General features: G+C 45.8%; 1 protein-coding gene across 2 annotated transcripts in view; it reads right to left on the bottom strand.

Moving 5' to 3' along the window:
• The window catches only part of REEP1 (receptor accessory protein 1), a 69,163-nt gene that overhangs the window by 23,495 nt on the left and 23,084 nt on the right, over positions 1–22,584 (bottom strand). The window contains exons 2-5 of one of the 2 annotated variants that reach the window (XM_027722812.2): positions 18,534–18,606; positions 15,600–15,676; positions 13,132–13,252; positions 11,408–11,527 (exon numbers count right to left, since the gene is read on the bottom strand). In XM_027722812.2, the coding sequence (XP_027578613.1) occupies positions 11,408–11,527; positions 13,132–13,252; positions 15,600–15,676; positions 18,534–18,606 (391 nt within the window). The remainder of the gene's footprint in view (positions 1–11,407; positions 11,528–13,131; positions 13,253–15,599; positions 15,677–18,533; positions 18,607–22,584) is intronic. The other variant, XM_039383551.1, reaches the window with a different exon arrangement.

The following is a 22,584-nucleotide window of genomic DNA, read 5'->3' as shown; positions in this document are numbered from 1 at the left end:
CAGCATATCAGTTTAACCACATCCACCTCCTGGACTACATTGCTTTTCTGCATCAGCAGAAGCACACAAGGAGAACTTCCTCAGTGCTGTCCCAAAGCATCAGCAGTAGACTTTTTAATTAATTTTACTGAACCTGTGGTTTCCTAAGATCTCTCTGTGTATGCTGTGTTTGGCAGCATTTCACAGAATCACAGAATTCTGTGGGTTGGAAGGGACCTTAATCTAGTTCCAACCACCCTGCCATGGGCAGGGACACATTCCACTAGGCCAGGTTGCTCAGGGCTCCATCCAGCCTGGCCTTGCACACTTCCAGAGATGGGATTTTGCATTTTGCTTTCCTGCAGACTGTTACAGAGAAGCAGTAGACTTGCTTTGCTCTTTCTCATTTAGCCTATTTTGCTTTTGAAAGTGTTTTAAATGGATGGGGCTTCTTTGCTTGTATAGCAAGACATTTTATGTTGCTGATTTTATATGTTTGGCAGTGGAGTCCTAAGAACTTATGTTTTGTTAAATTGTCACCTCTACCATCTCATTCTCCAACCTGCCACATGAGTGGATACCTGAATTTTGGCTACTCCTGCCAGTGGCTGAGCCACTCTTGGGATATGTTCTCACTCCAAGAGGAATCTCAAGGTAATCCTCTTAGGCCAGTGTAAGGTACATTTATCCTTCAAATGAAGTTTCCTTGCATGGCTGCTCAGCTGGGTGCGATCTCAGCTGCCCAAAGCTCAGGGCAGTTCTGGATGTGTTTTGGAGCTTGCACTGGATTTCTGCACAGCCACTCTATTCTCAGTGACTGATTTAAAGCCAACACAACACATCCTACCTCTGCAGTCTGATGACTTGCCCAGTGAGGGCAAGCTGAGAGCAACCAGAGCACTAAATAATATTCTGCTGTTGCAGAATGGCTGGGCCAGCAAAGCCAGGGGGTTAGCAACTGATGAGCTGCTGTAACCTGAGTGCTACATTCCTCCTGCACCCCCAGCTCAAGTGTCAGTAGTGCTCAAGCTTTTAACCTCCTCCAGCTGCTCTGCTCAGCCAGCTAACCCAAATTCCACTTCATTCCAGTCAGCGATTTATGTATGTGGACATGAGTCAGGTTAGAGACCTGGCAGGGAAGATGACACCAACACACCCTTTTGCATGGAAAATGAAGAAGATATGTTAATATTCTTGCATTGCAACTTGTGATATAGCGGCACATAATCATCAAAGGCCCCAGAGAGAGCTTTGAAGCAAGGGCCTGATACGTGCCTGTCATCTGTGGGTCCGTTACATCAGCATACAATACACAACCAGAGCCTTGAGCACACACTCACAGCACCTCTGCTAAACAACTTCAACTTCCTCCAAGAAAAAAAAAAAATTAAAATAGTCTTTTCTTAATTTTTGCTTTAATTTAACCTGAGTTTCTAACAGCAAAAATCAAATCTGTTGCTCACCACACAGATAATAGCAAAAGACTACTGTTACTGTTTCGACCATTCCACAAAACAGTTTATCCAAATCTCAGCAGTGGCAGGAACAGCAAACGACTGGGCTGAGTGAGGGCACTGAACATCTGTGAAAACCTGCAGGCTTCCCTTTCATTTAATTTTTTTCCAATTTCTGTACCTTCAGTCTTTTTAGGGATAGACTTGATTTAATTGCTCCTAGGGCACAATGTAACACTCACAATTCTCTCCCAGTTACCACATTTTTACCTGACCCAAAATAGAAACATAACAGTAATTACCACAGAATCAGGATGGTTTCAAGGCGAAATGGAAAATGTTCTTACCAACCTTAATTTCCCTGTCAGATAAGCAGCTGCTGTATATGAAATCACAAACATTTGAAAAGCCAGCACTGTGAGGGTTTGTATTGCTGTAGCTATGTTTTAGAAATAAAGACTTTATCCAACTGTAACACTTATTATTCCACAATAAGACTTATCATTTGTTAACAAAAGAAAAAAACAACTTAATAGCTTTATTTCAGAACAGCACAGATTTAGCACAGCACACGTCTTGGGCCGTGTTTAATTAAAACAATCACGTGGAAGATGAAGAGCAGCTGTTTGGGGGATTTTTGTTTACTCTCTTGGCCGTAATCATGCCAGTGTTCTTCCAACTGCTACAAACATGAGAGATATCCCAGCAATTTCAGTACAGTGTGTCTGCACAGAGAGAGGATCCAGGTCCTGAAGCTATGCCTAGGCTGCAGGCCACAGTCATGTTTGCAGCATGTCCACACATATCCAGGCTAGTTTTGTCCAGGAGAGTGTGATAGCAGCAATATCATGACAGTAGCTGTGTCAACAGCAAAACAGCAAAATAGCAAAATGTTATTATACAGCCTTTGAAAATGGGGACTGGGAGGGCTGTGGGACTATGGATGACACCATCTCCCTCTCTCCCCTCACTGAACACCAACTACCCTGTCAGGATGACTGTGCTGGCAGTGTGGGACCTGTGTTTTGGGGACTTTAGAGGATACAAGCATGATGAGGTGCTGGAAGACCCAGCTTTCATCTCCCAGAGCACAAGACTCCCTGCCTAGACTCAACTTCTACCTCACCCAGCTTCTCCTAGGACTGTCCCCGTGGCACTTCTGATTTTGTAGACAGTGAGTTTGCTAGATCGTGAGGCTCTGGTGACCACAAGTCGGAAGAGGTTCTCTGTTCTTTCCAAATTCATCTGATCTTCTTGCCCATAGGGATGTTTGCCCCATAAGAGAAGATACAGCTAAAACTGAAAGCAGAGCTCTTCAGGCTTCCTTTGCCTCTTCTTCCCCCAGGATCTACCAACCTCACAAGGTCCATATAGGGACAGTGCTCTTTCTCTCAGGGCCAGAGCTCGGTGCTAGTGGAATAGGATAAAAGACAAATACTAGAAAGGGCACAGTAATATCACTCCCCAGTCACTGCTATCACTTGGTATCAACCTTATTTAGATGCATAACACCACCAGTGGTACTGGGGCATTGCCCATCAAGACATGGACATTTGAGCTGCAGAAGTTCATCTGTGATTCTAAGGGAAGTTAAAGCTCCCATCCTTGTGGCAGAGTAATTCATCTAAAACTAAATTAGGTACATCTGTCTGCTTTAGTCAAAATGACAGCTGTAGTATAGACATTCCTTCCTGCCCCAAATCTAGCATGTTCTCTCCTTTTGGATTAAAAGAGTAGGACAGAACACTGAGCTTCCAAAGCCAGCAACCTGAACAGTGCCTTCCTCTACACGTTGTAGACATCATCATCATCATCATCTCCAGAAACAAACATCAAGTTCTGTGGGCCCAGAGAACAAACACTGATGTAAACTGTACTTGCCTGGACCAGAAATCTTGATCCTTTCAAACAACTGACACTGCATAGTGACAGGCACTGTAAAAGGTACTCCATCAGAGAGCTGGAACTGTCTTAATTTCATTACCTCTCTATTGTTACTCTCTGCATTCATACATGTAAGTAAAGCTTTTTAGAGGGAGACGCATTTAGGAGTATAGGAAAAACTGTGTTTACATCTAATGGAATTATTCATTATAAATACTCCATATATATAGGTAGCTAAAGCTAAAGTAAATAAATTTAAGCACGTAATTTAAAAATTTGCCATTTATATAACAGTCCCACTAAATATAATCTAAATATAAACATATAACAGTGTCTAGATTTTATCATTCCTTCAGTCTGAAAATATGAAAGAATTCTGTACACATTATTTAGGCTTCATAACACCTCTAATACCTACAAATTCCATTTTTAAGCTGTGGAAACTATGACACAGAATGTTGAATTGAAACAAACCAGGAACCAAAAGCTGCCAAGTCACAAAAGAGAAGCTTTTAATACAATTACTGTTAAAGCAGGATGGCACCTCCTGGCCTTTTGCATCTTAGGATCAGAAGTTAATGGACAAGCAAGGGAACACTAGGGAACACTAAGTCACGTTCAGCACACTTCCAGCACAATACTAAACCTGTTAATGTTCTCCCCTGTTTTTGCTGTAGCTGTGGTTAGTAGTTCTCTTCCACACTAGCAGACATGTCTGCATGCATGTTACAGCCTCCATCCTGCCAATGTCCACTACAAGGTGTAGTTCATGTTCCCAGGATGTCAGTAGGACTGCCCCAACCAGACCTGTAAGAGATCCTGGCCTCACAAGTTCCACTGCAACCCCAACCATCCTCATAGGGATCAGAGCAGTGGGAGACAGGCTCCCTTCATCCATTAGTGAGAACACAACAGCAAACACAGCAGCTTGGCCAATGCAGCAGCAGCAACCACCTGAGTTAGATGTGTTTTCCCTGCCTGGCTGCTGGACTCTCTCTGATTGCCAGCAGAGGACTTAGAAGGCATTTTGCTGATAAGATCAAGGACAGGCTTTTAAAGCTCAGCACTGCAGGATCTACCCACTGGAAGGGAGGAGACAGCACGTGGCCTCAGACCAGCCTCAGCTGAAAACAGTTCAAACTAGTCTAACAGGGAGCAAACATTAGTTAGGGTTTAGTGCAAGCACTCAGCAGATTACCTGCCCTTTTTTCTGGTCCAAATAGAGGGGTAAATGAAGTAGCTGAGAGACCTAGCAAGGAAAAAAAGAGAGCCATTGTGGCAACACACATAAAAGCTTTGAGAATAAGGTCTATTTGAAGCATAAGTAATCAAGGTGAGACGAGCATGACACTGGGCACCATGTGCAGGGACTCACATACACATAAAAAGCAGGGACACCCACCTGTGGACTACACCTCTAAACACAGGTTCTCCCTTCCTTAGCTTTCCCACAGAGATAGAGAAACCACTCCCTAACCCCGGCTGACAAGGTGTTACCCACCAAGTGTGTTTAAAGAGTAAAGTGGATTATAAACACAATGGGCTGCCACTCCACTCCTTGCACTTGACTGATGCTTCCCACTGGAGAAACCCCAAGTGTCTGGCCTAATGACTAATTTAGACAAGGATTAGCTGAGGGATACATGGCAGTCATTTTAGTCCTGGTGACTGACAGGTCTCTGGAGCAGTAGGGTAACACTGGGGAATTACTCATGGCAGTGAGCAGAAGTTTGCACACAGAAGCTTTATCGTGTCTGGCTGCAGGCAGGCCCCGAGCAAAACCATCAGCACAAGGCCTGAGTGAAGAAGGGAACTGCCTCTGCCACCATATGAACACAAATATCCTACAAGCAACATCCTTATTTATGGCCAGGGCTTGCGTGCCGTGCCTAGTCTGGAACAACTACCTGGTTTGGAGATGCCAGACAGTATTAGAGACTCAAAGGGAAACCAGCTGACGTTAATGTTCATGGTGGAAACTTATTTTCATCCACCCTTTTTGTTTGTGCAGTTCATTTCCTCTCCTGGGAACTGTTTGTTATTGTTTCTCCCAGTCTGGTCTCTCTGTACGAATTTATTGTTTGGTTCTGCTGTCCTGTGCATTCGCTGACTGTTGTCTGCTTCTCTGAGACACCAACCAAGGAGCCAAAAAGAAAGGGAAACTGGAAATGGCTACCTGGTTTGTAGCTTTAATAGCACTGGGATTTTAATAGGTCTGTGAAAAACAGATTCTTAAGGACTTCAGAATAAAAGATACATCACACCCTGACAAGAATAATTCACTAAATACTGTGATCAGTGGCACACTACCATACGTTTCAAGAAAGCAATTTGTAGTTCCTCTTTAATGGTGCAACATAGCTCAGCCATGAGATCCTTGATTTTGGATCCCAAATGGAAATCCTTTAAAGGAAGCTGCTTTCAAAAGCAACAAGCTCAGCCCCTCTGAGATAACACTAATGTGTCCCCAAAGGCTTCTCAAACTGTGAACTCTAAATCACTCCTGACTTGTGCAGCTCTTGGCCATGTTACTGACTGGGGCACATGGTGTGACCATCACAGGCACAGTACTAAGTATACTGGTCAGAACTGTGCTCCCATGTGTTCAGTAAGCACAGGAACACTCTCCCTCTAAGCAGTTGGATCTAATCATTACAAAGAGGCTTTATCCAGCGTCTTAAAGGAAAGGATGCTCCCCACCCCCTGCCTCCCTCTTTCCCAGTTCAAGTAGAAGTGCAATTCTCCACTGCCATGCCACAAAAGCCAGTGTGTGTCTCCCACTCAAGTTTTTGCTCCAAACTCCCACAGTAAAAAAGTCTCAATTCCCATGGAAAATTAGGGATCTAAATACTGACTTTCAGGCAGTTGCACTGGCTACACCAACCAGATACTAGAAATTAATTAAAAGATGTTGTTTGTCCACAGAGGAAAAAACTTAAATCATCACCAGCATTTCCCTTCCAGTGCCCTGGTTTAAAAAAAACCAGCAAATACACTGGGAAACTTCATGATAAATTTTTTGGGCCCCTAAAGCAGTGGAGCTGCAACCCCTCCAGGGGAAGATGAGGCCCAAAAGTGGAAATAGGAGTGACATGCCGGCCCAGACAGGTGGTTTGTGAAGTGCCGAGGCTGCACTCCAGAGCATTAGCTAAGGAGGAGGATGCACTCAGGGAACCCCTCCCGCCTGTCCGCGTGCCTGCTCCTTTTAACGATACCCGGAGTGACTGCTGGCTCCGGCAGCACCGCAAGCCATATTTCCCCTCGCATGAAAGGCTCCTGGACTGTTTCTCAGACTTATTAGGCACAAATGGGCTTTTCACTGACACCAGTCATGCGTGTCTGCTCCCTCCACCTCATTTATCTTCTCCTGCCAAGGCACTGCACTCACTGCCAGCGCCACGCTGTGCCCCACTCCCCTGTGCACAGGGCGCACGCAACGGGCCACAGCACCAGCTGCTCTGCACCAGTCCCTGCCCTGCCCTTCTGTGGGCAGGAGAAAGGCAGAGGAAGGAACATTGCCAGAAACCCCTGGGTTACACTGATCTGCTGATCTGTTGGCAGTGGGATGTTTTTTGCGGATCTCCTTTGAAAAGTAGAGTTGAGGTTGCAATTTGGGGATGGTTAAGTGGTTGGAATCAGGGTGGGGAAACACGCTGGCCTGACTGGTAGAATTGGTTTGTTCAGCATGGGGAATAAGGATACATTCAAACAGGATCTTGGAATCCCAGGAGCTTGAAAGAGAGGGTCAGAGAGCTGGGGAAGGGTGTAAAACTGGTGATGGATGGGTTGTAGAGACAGAGGAGGCAATGTCAGGGTTGGGCAGGGAAGGTAAGGAGGGATAGAAGAATTGGGGACTGGGGACAGGGCAAGGCAGCAGGCTGTAGGAGGCTCAGGGTGACAGGTGGAGGACAAGGAAGTGTTGAGACCATGGTGGCTGCAAGGGAGCACATACAAGTGTGTTGGAGAAGGCTGGTGCTCCCACCAAGGCATCGGCACCTCTCCTGGCTGCGGACGCGTCCCAGCCGCTTACACTGAAACCTGACTGGTGCCAATGAAAATCCCACTTATGCCCAGGATCCATGTGATGGATCCACTGCCTGGCCAGGGCCTTGTAGCTGCCCCACTGCTTGGGCTGTAACAGCTTGCTGCTGCTCCCTTTCCACTGTGGTCCAAAAGCAGGATCCTTTCCTGCTTCTCTCCTACCCAGAGGTGAGCTGGAAAGATGGTGGCAGCCAGTGCCCAGGGCCCTTTGAGAGTGGGAATGGCTGAACTAGCTGGAAAGAATTGAAAACACAAAAAAGAGCAGCAGGATTTACTGCTTGGTCATCTAATCCCACCATTTAGGACTGACCCACTTGAAGTCACCACATGGGATAGAATCACCAGGCAATGAGGACAGGATTAGAGTCCCAAATGAGATTATGCTCCTTGGTGGGGACATGAGCTGCTGGGGGCAGGGAAAAGATCTCTGCTGAGCCCCTAGCACGGGTTATAAGACCAGATATCCAGTGCTCTGTCTGCTTAGTGAGCATCAAAAATAGACTCTCTGGAGAGAGAGAAAGCCCCCAAGTGAGCCAGCGGGCAGGCTCGGGGTGCTTGGGACACTGGCAGCTCCTCAGCCTGTAAAACGAACTAGCAGAGGCTTGTGCCAGCATTAGCACAACTGTGGCTTCAAAACAAAACAGAGCTGGGAAAGGGAGCGGGGGGGAGGGGGAAGGACAAGCCTGCAGTTGGCTAACTAAAACCATAGGCTATTTAAGATAGAAAAGGGAAAGGGCCAGGGGATCAGAGATAGGGAAGGTGTGGCTGTGCACAGCTTGCAGCACCTCAGCCTGCAGTAAATATCTAAGTAGCAGCATGTCACACACAAGTGGTAATCAGAGAGTCAGATGCATTGTGCTGCATGAATAAAAATGATAGATAAACAGAATGGATTAAAAAAATATAACAGATAAAAAGAATGAAGAGATGGGCCTTGCCCAAAGATCTTATCATGAAAGACAAAAGATTATGATGGATCCTGTGGGAGCACAAGAAGATCAGTTACCACAGCTCAGACAGAAAGGAGAGGACAGGGTTATCCACAGCGGGAAACTCATGTCCAGGCACAGGAGCTTTTAGATTTAAGCTAATTTACTGAAAACAGGTCTGTACAGAGTACCCCTTCAGCCCAGAAGCTCACTGTGTTTTGCCACTAGAAGATGCTGATTTGCAAAGTCTGAGTCCATTTCCGAATATAAAAGCATCTTTTCCTCATCCATTAATCCAAGTGAAGCAGGAAATAATCCTCACATTCACTTGTTGGTAAAAGCCATGTTTTCCATGGGAGCTGCAGGAGCTCAGTGCTTCTGAATAGATGGTCATCTCTAGAGGTTCCAGTTTTAACACAATCCTTTAAAGGCTGAACCCAAATGAAGGACTCAATTTCCCATCTACACTCAACACTCACCACAGAGTAGGTGGATATCCTTAAACCTTGGCACTGGGAAAGTCATGATAAGCCTCAGAAATAGTATTCTACTTCCTCCCTCCATGGAAACTTCCCCCTAAGGACAGCACTTCAGTCTGGTCTGGCATCTGCCTGCTCAAAGTGTTTTCCAGATAATTAGTCACTTAAACTTCTCTCACGCAGGACGATCTGGCTCTGTTACATCTCCTCAAGTGAGCAAGTAAGGGCGTTGACATATATTTGACAGCAGCTGAAAACCAGGGCAACAGAAACTGTTCCCACCCATGCCTGTTGTATCACTCCTCTCTGGGAAACAGCTCCCTCCACAGCAGCAGGGGCAGCTACGTGGAGACATGTCCACACCTGCCTATTCACATCCTGAACACCTGAGGAACCCCAGCTCAGCACTTCTGTACTGCAACACATAAGGCTGTAACTCACACCAGTCAGTTCTCCCTGCCAGAAAGACAGCACACACCATCTGAGAAGGGCAAGGGACAGAAGTTGCTTTAACCATTCCTGACCATCACACCGTGGAAAGTGTAAATGTCTCAAGGGTGTAGTTCCATGAGCAGCACAGTTAATCCGTTTGCTTCCCATGGCCAGGAAGGGATGATCTTGCTTTCCTTTCCTGTGGCCATACTCCTCACAACGTAGCTCCATCCCTTCCCTTATGCTGGCTCAGGCACTTGAGAAATATTTGAGATAATCTGAGGAGGTTCAAAGTGCTGGTGCACACTGGGAGCAGGAGCACTACTCCATTTTGGAGGAGGAAAGCTGTCAGATAGGCTCACCCTCTCTGTTGGGTCTGCACCCTGAGGCACACAGAAACCAGCAACTTGTTGGAGGCCACAAGCCGAAGCAGTGAAGGAAGCCAGGAGTCCTATTTTCCCTCAGACACTCAAGAGTAATTTAAATGTCAAGGCTGAAGGAAATACATGAACACTCCTTGCTTTGGTGTAAAACTCAATCAATCTATTCAATAACAACCTCTTAGTCTTATTAACATGTCATTTTCCCCTCCCCAAAATAGTGTGCAGGAAAGACTCTTCTGGTCCATTTACAGGTTTCAGTGTCTTAACAGTTTTCTCTCCAGCTGGGCTGGCAGATGTGCAATATAACAATACCACACGAGTCACAGGGTTGCTTTCTTCCACCACTGAATGGGGAGCTTCATCAACTCATGCAAGACAACAGCTTCCTTATACCATGGAGACTCTTCCCCCTCGCCACTGGAGCCACATTTCAGGGCAGGGAGATTCTTAAGAAAAACACCAGAAAAGCAGAACAGTGGGAAGTAAAATTGTGATACTGACTGTTCATTCCAGTTCCACAGCTGATGAAAACAGTGTTGCAGTCCTGCTGGAGAAACAGGTTGGTGCTGTGGGTTTGGGTTACTCTTGAGCTTCTCATATTCAGGAGCTACCCAAACAGGAGCCAGAATTCCATTGGGATTCACATATAGTTTCTCACTGTGTCCTAAAAACAGCTCTAGCACAGAGATTCTGCAGCTCCTTGTAGGAAGGGGCTCAGAGCAAAGGCAGTGCTGCAAAACAGGCATTCCCAGAGCCTATTTATGTCCATGGTGTGACTTCTTCAGGCTTCCATGGCAGCAGCAAAAGTGTTAAGTGCCATGGAGGCATCACACAAATGTGGTTTTATTGGGCATATGATACACAGCTCTGCCTTAGCTCCATGCTTATCCCAGGTTTCAGTCCCGGTTTGGGTTATCTAGCAGCCCCTGGGTCAGCAGAGCCTCCCCACTGAAGAACAACAGTTCAGGAGAAGAACTGTACCAAGCCTGACAACCACAGTCTGCATGATGCTTGGCAGTGAAAAGGGAGGTAATTTTTGGTTTTGGCTTGTGATCCCACATGAACGTGGCACACCCCTTGGGCTCCCCACTTCTATAATACCTTGCATTCAACAGGCTTTATAGACTTCATGGTATTTGGCCTCCTAAGGATGTATTATGCATTTTTGCAGAAGGAAAGGCCAAGACATACTAAAATGATGTGCCTGAGGTGATATGAAAAGCACTTGGCAGAGCAAAATAATTTCCTTCAACTCCCATTCTCATATTGTTTCTAACACAGTACCCACCTTGCCCATATGTTTCTACTACCCTTTTGCAACAGGCGTTGTAGCCATGTCTTTTATACAAGTCTCACCCCCAAAGATAAGGATACAGTCACTGTGCACATCGACCCTAAGTCATGACAGCCCATGGCCAGAGGGCAGGACCACAAAATGCAGTTATCAAGTCCTGGCAGCTTTTATGCAAGCAAACAAGCAAGAGATGACAGCTATTTTCTGGGTTTGGCTCTAAGCCAGGAACAGAGCACAGGATACAGCCCTTCAGATGAGACCACTCACACAATATCTACCCGTTCCCCAAAAGCAACTAATGCCACTTCCCATTCACTCTTACACAAACATGTCTGCAGACAATTATACACCAGGCCTGCTGCGTGTAAGCCTTTTAGCCTTCACGAACTTCAGAATTACACACAAATTATAAGTCACTATACAAAACCAGTGGGAGGATCCCTACGCCCACCACCTCTCCCCCTCCACACTGTGGCTGCTGTGGGCAGTGGATGCAGATGAGATGTTAAGGAGTCACCATCCTGGCCCGCACCTTTACCTTTGAAGCTGCCATGACGGCTGCCGTGGCCGCGACGTTCAGTCCCCGCTTCCCGAAGTGCACAAGGGCATCGTAGCTCCGGTCCTTTGCCTGGATGAGGCAGTCATCGATCTCCTGTCACAGCAGACAGCAAAACAAACGAAAAATAAGCACAAGAAGGGCAAGTTCAGACTATGCTCCCAGCCTCGTGCTCTTGGCAGAGCCAGGTCATCTTTTAGGGAGGAGCAGATACCCTCCATCTCCTCCATCATGGCTGGAGAGAAGTTCACAGCCAGTGTTTGCAAAGAGAAAAGTTTGCAGGGGAACAGTAACTCCCACTGCAGGCTTTGGGAACTCTTTATTCTGTGAATGGAAATTTGGGACTCAAAATTGTGATAAACTTGCACAGTGCAACCATCACCAACAATTCCTGGAAGCAAGAGATCCACCTGGGCAGCATGGACCACAAGCTATTTGAAAACTATAGACTCTAAAGACATATTGGATTGCCCCATAGTTAAAAATAATCATATGATGGCTCTGGGCAGCTGAAGCTGTATTGCCCTGTGTCCAGGACTGGTAGTCTCAGAAGTATCCAAGTCATCTCTGCAATCACAGCAGTGCCCACTTTCAAATGCCCATGGAACTGGTAGGCCCAGAGCTTCTGGACTTTGATGCTGCTCATTATACAGTGAAACGGTCACAGAAGTTCCTTGCCTCTCCCTCCCTCCCTCGAGACACAGGAGTCTGGATGATAACGATGACAATGACTTCAGTACTCAGCTGCTGGATTGCTGGGTTAGTGGGGACTGGAGGCTGTGAGGAGTTGTTGGCCGCTCAGTGATTCTCTTCCTATTCCCAGTAGCTAAGAGGTGGCAACCCAAAATGCATGAGACTACTTGTGAGAAGAGTGAGCAGAAGTTCACAGGAAGCAGAGAGACAGGGGACTGATCCCCACTGTCCTTCTTGGACAGAACTGAGATACAAGTGTTCATACATTGCCTGTGCCTAAACAGAGCTTTCATTTCCAAAGCTGCCAATGTCGGAAACTCGGTAATTTGCATGTTGATATGTGACCAATAGCTATACTTGGCCCATGTATTCACATGAGCCAAATGGATCTGCCTGACAATGCCCCATTCACAGCCACAGGAATCTCCTAGGCAGGCAAATGATCCAAGCTGTAACGTCCCCCTCCCATAATTAGCATAATTAATTTGAGGAAGACATTTTTTTAACCCAGGACCTCAACATACTACATGCCTTACTTCACCATATTATGTCTCCCAGCCAGGCATGTGTTTGCTAAGCCCATTTTAGACTGCCTGGGCTGTTTGTCTCATTGCTGCACAATGTTTTAGGCAGAGCTGGGAACAAAGTTGAAGAGTCCTGGCTGCCAGACCCTGTTTCTCTATTTGTCATATCCAGCCACAACACAGTTCTCCAGCTATATTCAGCCAGTACATGCAAAGCAGCTCAGGAGGTATTTTTATCCCCCTCCCTCCCAACGTCAAGAGCACAAAGATGAGTTAATACATGTGAGTGCACTGAACTGATGCCAGGATTTAAAAACACAACAACCATGAAAAACGAAAGCACCAATCAAAAGGAGGTGATCAAATGATGAAGGAAGAGAATCGGCAACTCTCAGTCTTCCAGGAAAATGAGTGATACAGAGACTGGAGTAAACACACTGTAGTTCTGCTCCACCCAGAGAGGACCAAGGCACCTGTGATTACCTTTTCTTTTGAAGACAGCGTTGGATGGACAAATTTCCTGTAGAGGAGGCTGGAGCCTTTTGTGTACGGAGACAGCAGCCAAGCTACAAAAGCTATTTTGAGTTCATAGTAGAATGGAAACCTGGAAGAAAAAGAGTTGTTACTGTCCACTCCCAATTTAACCACTGCCCTTAATTAGAGATGCTCAGCATAGGAAAGGACTGGCCAGTCTAGCTCAGGGCAGCTTTTGCTTACCAAAGACTCCAAAGACCTGAACACGTTCACTCACCTTTGCACACATCTCAACTAAGCATGTGGGTGAATCTTTACTTGATTATCAGGACCATTATTTAATGGTCTGGAAGAGATTCTAGGTGTGATAAGAGAAGCTTTCTACGTGCAAAAAGCACTGGTGTTGCCTTCATAGTATCCCCAGTCATTGTAAGGGAACAAAGACCAAACCAGCAAATCAGTATTTCATTGAGATATTTAGGCACATTTCACCTCTCTGCCTTTCTCCTTTTAAGATAACACTTATCTGACTGAAACTGAACTACAAGAACTTTTGTTGGGCAGATCCACACTGACTTTTAGGTAGTACAGCAAAATACAGAGGACACTAACTGACAACAGGTCATGCTTTAGCTGTCACAACAAGTCAGGGACACCCTGAGATTAAACTATCCAGACTCCTTCCTGGAGGACAAAGCCCAGAGCTCAAGAGTGGCCAGCCAGCAGCATCCTCATGTGGGCAGGCAGGTTGCTGCCAGCAGTGTGATGAACAATTGTTACCCTCTGTAGGCAGGGACCGGCAAGAGCAGCACAGAGACCTGTGATGGCAGTGGCCCAGCCCAGCTGGACCCAGACAGGCTCCTGCTGTGCTACACAGCACTGTCACTGAGCCAGCCAGGTCTGATCCAGTGGGCCTCTGTGATGCTCCACTCTGAGCATGGATGTGCCAGGTTGGCCTTCCACCTCACTGAGGATCTCTACAGCACACTTGATTTCACAAGCCCTCTGTCACAACTCCTGAGAGACCCACATAATACATCCTCCAAAAACCAAAGTTCCAGATGAACACAGGGGAGGTAGATCTGCATGCAAATTAGATAGACAGTAATGTCCTTTATCTCCTTTTCAACAGATCTGACATGTTGCCAAGTACCCCCGATTCCCTTTGTCTGGAAGACTCACTGGAGGCATGCAGGAACAGCCTGTAAGTGAGGGCCATGCTCTGCAGTTAAATTTTTATCCTCAAGTCTAATTGATCTCACTGTTTTCCACTAGAAAGGCCTTGCTAAAAAGAGCAACCAAGCAACAAACACTTCCATACTTGAGCATCCAAATTTAAGGAACTGAATCTGATAACTGTGTGGCAGTGAATCTGATGAGAAACTTGTTTAAACATGTTTTAAAATGGCTCTTTGTGGTCCCTTTGCAAACACGTGTTTCTTCTTCCCAATACCCCCCACAGCAACTGTTATCTCCCATGCAGGAGTGTCCTGGGAAAGGTGTCCCGAGGTGTCCCATTGGTCCTTTGTTTAACCCCTTCCTATTGGCTGTTGACCCTTTACCTGATGGTTTCTTTTGTGTGACCCTGAACTCGTGATTGGTTCCCCTTTGACCCTCCTAAAAGCCTTATAAACCCCTTCCCAACAATAAACTCTCTCTTGCCTCCTCTCCACGCCCGTGTGCTGTCTCTGTGCCTGCCATGGAGCCACGTGGGTGCTGGGGGGAGGGGAGGGCACCTCTCCCCTCCAGGCTCGGGGCCTGAAAAACCCTGTTTCTGGAGTTCCCCTTCCCCGTCCCACAAGACGTCGGAAATGGTTCTTCAGACGGAGAAGGAACTAGAGCTGGGCTCCCCCACGTCGAGGATGGGGAAAGGGAAACCCATATAACTGGGCATTTATGCACTCTCGTCTTGACAGATGACCAGGAATCCTTTCACTGGCACCAGAAAGCCCACATCAGTATGGACTGTTAACTGCCCTCCATCAAACCATAAACCCAGCCTAGCCAGGAGCAGCAAAACATCCCAGGAACAACACCCACACAGCAACATAAAAAATCCTGTGTTGCAGGGCAGTTTGTGCCTGACTCCCATAGTCTGTGTATTTACTGTAGGATACAGCCAGGCAAGTCCAGAACTATGCCTGTAGCTAAAGCCACTGTTGTTTATGTGATGACCTCTGCAAGCATCCAACGGGGCAATCAGCTGTGCCTTTCTCTGACAGGAAGGGACTGAGACTCCTGTAATGATTTCTCACTAATGAGATATCACTGAGCACTTCCACTTCTTTCTTGTTTTTCCTCTGACAGCACTGGGAAAGGAAGCGTGACTCCTCCAGACAGAACAAACACCTCTATGCACCTGAAGCTGCTAACCCTGTGTTCAGGAGTCAGTGCACCTTTGTGTCCCTTTTTCCCCCCTTGTAAACATTTCCATTTTCTTTCTCTCTTATGCCAAAGATCCTCCCTTTGGTGCTCACCAGCAAAGAAAGATATCCGTGAAGGTCTCTGCTGTCGTGAAGAGCGCAAATATGATCCAGTACATCATCCATTTGACCTGGGAAACAAAAACAGTAGTTGGTTCATTTTTCCCCAAAGGCCTCAAACTACCTCTTAGAGGCACAAGTGCACAAAATAACTCTCACAGAAATTCTCACCCACCCCTCCTCTGCCTTCCCTCATGTATTTAGCAATCATTGTGGACTTGAAGGTGCCAGAGTGTCCTTCACTTCAGCACATAACCCACATCAGATTTCCACAGCCCTTGGAAAAGTGACTGTGGCTTTTAGGACTGGTCTGAGGAGAAGAAGAGCAGGCTGACTCTGTCCTTACAGAAGCTCCACTGACCAGCAGAGCACCACAGCCCTATCACAGGGCATTAAAAGTCTCACTTGGCTCATCTTAATGGCAAATGTTATTATTAGGGTGTTGGCCAAACTACAATTAAGATAAAATGTAATTACTTACATAATATCTATAGCCCGGAAGAGGTAAAGAGGTGAGTGCCCATCCCATGATCCAGGGCTCAGGAGAACAATCAACTCACTACAATTCCTAAACCAGTGTGCAGCACTTGAGTGGCTGTGCCTGCTCCCATCCACACCCTGAGCACAGGGTAAGGATAAGGGCAAGGGCATTAGCTCAAATCCCTTACACGGGGCGTAGGTGAGAGTGTTTCACCTCACACTGGTAGTCTGAGCATGTGCTGTGCTGTCTCTGTGTTCAGCTAGGGAAACTCCACTGTGGGGTTGATGCATGGATGGTGTCCTTTGGGGTGACAACAACAGAGGGACTTTCTGGGGACCATGACCTGGTCAGGTGAACTGTAGTATCTCAAGGAATTCAGGAATCTGGGGATTTTTGTCTCTGAGCACTAAATGGAATTCAGAAGCACAGCTCAACTATTCTGATGTATGCAGTTTTGGTTCTTCTTGGGATTGGAAAGAGATAGTATGACAAAGGTTGTTAATTTTAGTGAAAATTGTCTTTTAATTAGGTATATTTGAAAATAGAGTTCCCCAAGCAGCTTTGCTGGAATGTTGGAAAGCTTAAGGAAGCAAAAACCATGAAAATCCATGAATTAAAGAACTGGACTGTGTTATCTAAGGCTGAGATAATTGCAATAGAGCAAGGGAAGGCTGGAAAGAAGGCAGTACAAGCAGGTTCCCTACACCAGATGTTGCTCTGGGGAAGGGAGGATGGAGGTGTCAACAAATCTGGATCTCACCAGCTCAGAAACAGCTTCTCCATCTTCTCCCCAGTACAGTGGGGACAGTACCTGTAGTCTCTCTCCATCTCCCTGTAGATACTGGAATTATTTCCTGAGCACCAGTCACTCAGCTACATAACTGCTCTCCTGGGATTTATATGTATATTTATATTTAGTGTTACAGCAATAATGGCATTGCCAAATGCCTGAGAGCACTGTCTTCCCAGGGCAGCTTCTGCCAGGCTTTTTACATAACTGCAACTCCTCAGAGCCTCAGTGCCAGCACGGCTCTCTCAGACATTACTGCCAGCAAAACTTTAAAACATAAACCAAGACATGGTGTGGATGGTCTTGGATCAGCTTAGAACAACACTTATCGAAACGACTATTACAGCAGAAAACAATATATCCTAAAGTGATATAAGTTTTGACTAAAAAATGAAGGCTCTGACTGTCAGTGTAAATTACTACTTCATTTATTATTTTTTTTAACTGAACCCTAATGGACATACTGCCACAACTGGTGTGTTGAACTAAAATCAATTGTTAAGTGCAGACCAGGTCTTACATCAGCTGTTCTCACATTTGGGTCATGACCTCATGTGTCTGATGTGAGTTCCTCTTTCGCAACTGAATTTCCAACAGGAATTGGACCCTTCAGCAAAATACTTTCTGGAAAGGGACTATGGAAACATTAAGTACCAGTAGCAGACACTACTTGGGGATGCTCATGCACGTCTCCAGCGTTTTCAAGCAAAGAGTGTACGGACCCTGAGAAGCATAGCTGTGCAAGGGCTGCAGGGATATTTTGTCTGAAGTCTCTGCTGTGCTCTGTAACACTTATGACCCTCAAATTATCCAAAATCATTTTCTGAAGGAGGAGAATGATTAAAAAAAAAAATCTCAGCAGCCACAATGAGTCCCAGTTTGAGCCTGCACTAAGGACTTAATGGGATAGCCATCTATGCTGTTACCCAGAGGAGAAAATGGGCTTGTCATCCCTAGGATCTTGAGAGGATTGAAGAGTCAAGATCTGGAGGCTGAGCTGGGTTCAATGAAGTCAACAGAACTCAGACTGTGAAGGGCACTACAAATCCTACAGGACCCCAACAGCATGCAAGTGCTTTTGATTCTCCCACACATCACTTTCCCTGATGGCCCCAATGTGCCTTTAGAAACCGGGGCCCAGGGAAGATTTCTCAGCAAAAGGACAAGAGAGCACACCCAGCTGCCAGACCTGCCTGTAAATAGGTCGCTCTGCAAGGCAGGATGTTTCCGTCTGAGGATTCAGTCGTATGTGCTTCCAGTTGCCTCCTCTGATCCTTGTTTTGAATGAGCAGTTAAAGCTTCAAGGCTTTTTGAAAAGGCTTTGATTTATGCTGCTCTTCAGAAACAAAGGAGAGCACACAAAGCCCTGGATGCCAAATGCCTTTTAAGTCGGCTGTATATAGCTCAGCTCGCACCACCAGAGGAACAGCACACACTTGTCAGGGAGCACATCCACTCAGCAGAGGAGCCAGAAGCACAAACCCAAGGCTTCTTATTTGAGATCTGTGCCCAGCAATCAGTCAGTTCACCTACAGGCCAGTCTGCCCCTTGTACTGGTTTATGAGATTTCCCAGAACATGGGCAACACCTTCACAATGTGGTGAGGAGCAATCTTAGAAAACAAACCCACAGCACAGCCACAAACCTCATTACTCACATATTCTTTGATGTCCTTTGATTTCACGGCTTTGTAAGAATAATATGCGGGGTAAAGTGTGCCAAATATAAGCCTGGAAAAAAAACAAATAAACAATAAATGGATTAAATTGATTTCCTGTCACAGAGAACTATTTTTTCCCCCTGTGTTTTAAATGTGTTTTTTGCACTAGTAAAAAGTGTTAGGATTTGATTTAAGCTTGAGTGCACTAAGTACAGTACAGGAGTGATTTTGCATCACTGAATTCAGAGAAACTATTGCCAGTGACATGAATGAAGAGCAGGGATTCAGGATGAATTTCCTTTCAGAATGGTCTCCACAGGTCATACCCTATGAGTTACACACAAAACAAAACAACCAAACCAAGGCCACCACACTTTAAAAAGGAAATTAAAAATCTGATTTCAAAACAACCTACTGTGACACCAGGAATGTAGGAGTATTGCTTTCAGAGGCAGGGCAAAATGAGAATCATTTGTCTAAAATCCCTTCCACCTCTATTCAATACTCTGAAGCGCTGGCAGACAATAAAGAAGGATCCAAGTTCTCCTGGCATAAGGGTTTGAATGCTGAGGCCTTATCCTACATTAAACCTGATAAAGGGAAGAATCCTGCACTGTTCACTAAAGTCAATTTGGGCTCATCAAAGGAGGAAGAATCTGCCAACCAAGATATACCAACAGAATCAGGTCTAAAAATCCCTGCTCTGCTGTTCTTTCAGACAGTTTCCTTTCATTTGCAAGTCTGAAAGGGATGCTGTCAGCTTCAAGATTTCATGTAAGAAAGAAATAAGGATCTGTATGTTAAAAATAGCACTGCTGAGAAAAAAAGGTTGAGAATTTTTTATACTAACTCCTCTCTGCATCACTGCCTACATGCTTATTCACTTGGATTATTCCGGACATAAGCATAGGCTTGTCAAAACCACTTTGCCCTGCCCAGGTTTCAGTCGGTTTTATTCAGTGCAGGAGGATGATGCTGCAAAGTCTAAATTTAATAGATTGCAGGGGGATGTTTATTGGCTTGCAGGTACCCATTTTTCCACTAAAGCTTTTGCTTTAAATTCATACAACTGTTTCCACTGCTGCTGGGAATGAAAATGATCAATGTTTCAGTCCCTAATTGTGGAGCCACACAGACCTGCAGTCATCCTTTCCCTCCTGCCAGCAGTGACTGTGTGCCGTGGGACTCACAATTACAGTCAAGTCCATTACGTGCATAACACATTAAAAATTAACACTCTGGGATATGGTGTTCCACAGTACTTCCCATAGCTCAAGAAGGTATTTATGAAAGAATGGGGTGAGCCAACACACATCTTGATTTCCAAAGCAGTGACCGAAGGCAATTTGCCTGCTATTCATCATGCTCACCGTAGCATAGCTTAGCAGAACCTGGAGCACAATGAAGACTTCAGAAAAGCAGCTACTGAGTGAGGGGATCCAATATTTTACAGAGGCTTCACACTGGCTTCAAAAAGCTTTGCAGCAAACAGCCAGCTCCGAACCTATTCCACCCACAGGGGCTGTGCTATCTGCAAGGATCAGACACCAACACTCAGAGAGAATCGGGGAAACCAAGCGTGTTTTTGTCCCTTGCAGTATCTTACCAAACAGCAACAGGGGTTAAGACAAGGACAGACAGACAGACAGACAATGGCCTGATCCTGTTCTCACTGAGGCTAATAACAAATACTCCAAGTTCAATCGTAGCAGGACCTAATCCAGAGAAAGTAGAGCTCACAAAAGGAAGAAAGCTCCACAATATTCAGAAAACAGCTGAGCACATGGATAATATTTTTGGCTCTCCTTATAAAGAGCACCGCAATGCTGTCCTTCCTTCTTGGCCTGGGCTGGCTGCTATCTCACGCTTTTATTTCCTGCAAATAATCACTGAATGATTGATATTCATTTCCTCAGTTTGTGCTGGCAACAGAAAGTCACTGGATCCTGAAGAAAAAAACAGTTTACAGCATCACTAGAAAAGAATTAGTTGCTGACAATAAAAATAGAGGAAAAAAAAAACTAAGAAAAAATGCTGTGAGGGAAGGAAACTGTGCAATAATTTTGCATAAGCAGAGCAAGGGACAGTTAAGAAGGTGATGTGCTCTCCCTAAACTGGAGATTGAGAGTTTCACTGATTTGCCTCGTGGTGTGTTGTGTGCATATATGGACATTTACTACTGCTATGGTCTACCAGACTGAAAACTGTTTTAAGGAATGCTGGAAGCCAGTCTTGTCACTGCTGTGGCTTACTATGTGGCTTGGGATCACTTAACCTCTGGGCACACCCTACAAATGGAAGATGAAAGATGTCTGGGCATTTCTCTAGAGCATACTCAAGGTTTTAAAGACAAATACTTGCACAAAGAGATATTTCAAATAGTCTCTTGAACTTACTGTCTTCACTTGGCTTTGGATCAGGGTTGAATACAATTGATTTAATTCAAACACACACATCAATCCTCTATCTCTTCTCTCAGTTCCTCTCCCTTGCTGAAGACAATGCTTCTTGCTTCCCCCTCATCCAAGCTTCCTGTGTAATTCAAGTTATGGTTGATTCCTGCCTTCCTTCATCCCTGTGCTCAGATTGTTGCCAAATTACTCCTGCACGCTATACACAAACCCAAGGCTGATCTTTTATCCCTCTGCCCAGGCCACAAAATCATTCCTTGTCCAAGTCTCTTTTCTACCTCCCTTGTGTGGTCTCTACCCCATTGGGATGAACCAGTGTTTAAACTTCTCCCCCGCTCCCTCCTACCCCACCCCTTTGGCCTACCAAGCTGAAGTAACTTCACTTTGCTTTCTGTGCCTGTTCCTAAATGCTGTTGGTTTGGCCTTTTGTCACATCCCACCTCAGTCCCTTCTCTCCTTTAATGATTGCAGTGCCACCAGCTTCTTCCTCTGCTGTTCCTTGTGTGTCTTCTCCCACACCCTGGAGGCTCCTGTGCTCCTCTCCCCCCACTGCAAATCAGCCCATCACCTCCAAAACAAGCTGTTCCCTGGCAGTTATCCTGACAGCCCACAGTTTGAGAGGCCCAGTCATAAAAATTCCAAATGTATCATTCCCTAGTTTCCTCCTCATCTCTATAATCTCCTGCAACACTCCCGGTGTTTTCTGAACCACACCACAGGACCTTCAGCTTTCCTCACACATCCCCAAAATCGCAGCACAGGCCCTCAGTTCCCTCCCACAGCTGCCAGCTGCCCTGGGACCCACACGTGCTGTGACTCCGGTGTTACTTGCACCGACTGTCTGCCTGGCCAGCCAAATCAGGGACCTACCCATGGAGTCAACACTGCGGCTTTCACCTCCTGGTGGACACTGCTACGAGACAATCTCTTATCCAGCAGCTAATTCTCAGAAATAATGTAGAAACTTAATATTTGAGACTTCTGTGACCCATCTATTTTGGCCACAATCACTTTGCAGATCCAAAAAACTAGCAGCAGTGGAAAAACAGACTGCTTAAGTCTCATTTCCTTAGGAAATCAGAGTTCAACCCACTCCCCACCCACTTCCATCTTTCAAAGCTCCTTTGAATGAGGATGTACCCAGGAAAGCCTTGGCCCCCTTACCCTCTGTGCAGAAGCAGATATCCTGATCAGCAAACCTCCCACAGCTGGAGGTAGTAATTGCTACATTTCAAGCTACAGAAACATGTTCTACAGCCTGGGCTAAAGCAAACACATACCCTCGGGGTACGGGGAAAGGCAAAGGAAGTGGTGACATCCATCAGTGAGGTAGGAAAAGCTCACTTGCAGCACTAAACAAATAACCACAGCAGTCTGACAGCCCTTACAGTGCTCCATGCTGGAGGTCTACACCAATTACCAATTGCCTTGAAAAAGGACAGAACAGCAGCTGTAAAGAAATTACTGAAGAGTCAAATAATTGTGCAACAGAAGGCAAAAATCTAAGGAAAAGGTTAGTCTGCCTAAAGAATAGGATAAGGATTAATGCTGAAAATCTTATAATCCTATTAGGTACCTCAGTAGCAGCAATCCCCAGTCTGGATCGTTACATGCGTCTTTCTTTGTCAAAAGGGACA

Source organism: Pipra filicauda, unplaced genomic scaffold (assembly GCF_003945595.2).
Source record: "Pipra filicauda isolate LSUMZ 115617 unplaced genomic scaffold, ASM394559v2 scaffold315_size853536_pilon, whole genome shotgun sequence".
NCBI lineage: Eukaryota > Metazoa > Chordata > Aves > Passeriformes > Pipridae > Pipra > Pipra filicauda.
Note: the sequence above shows the minus strand (reverse complement) of the source record. Positions and strands in the feature narration are given on the sequence as shown.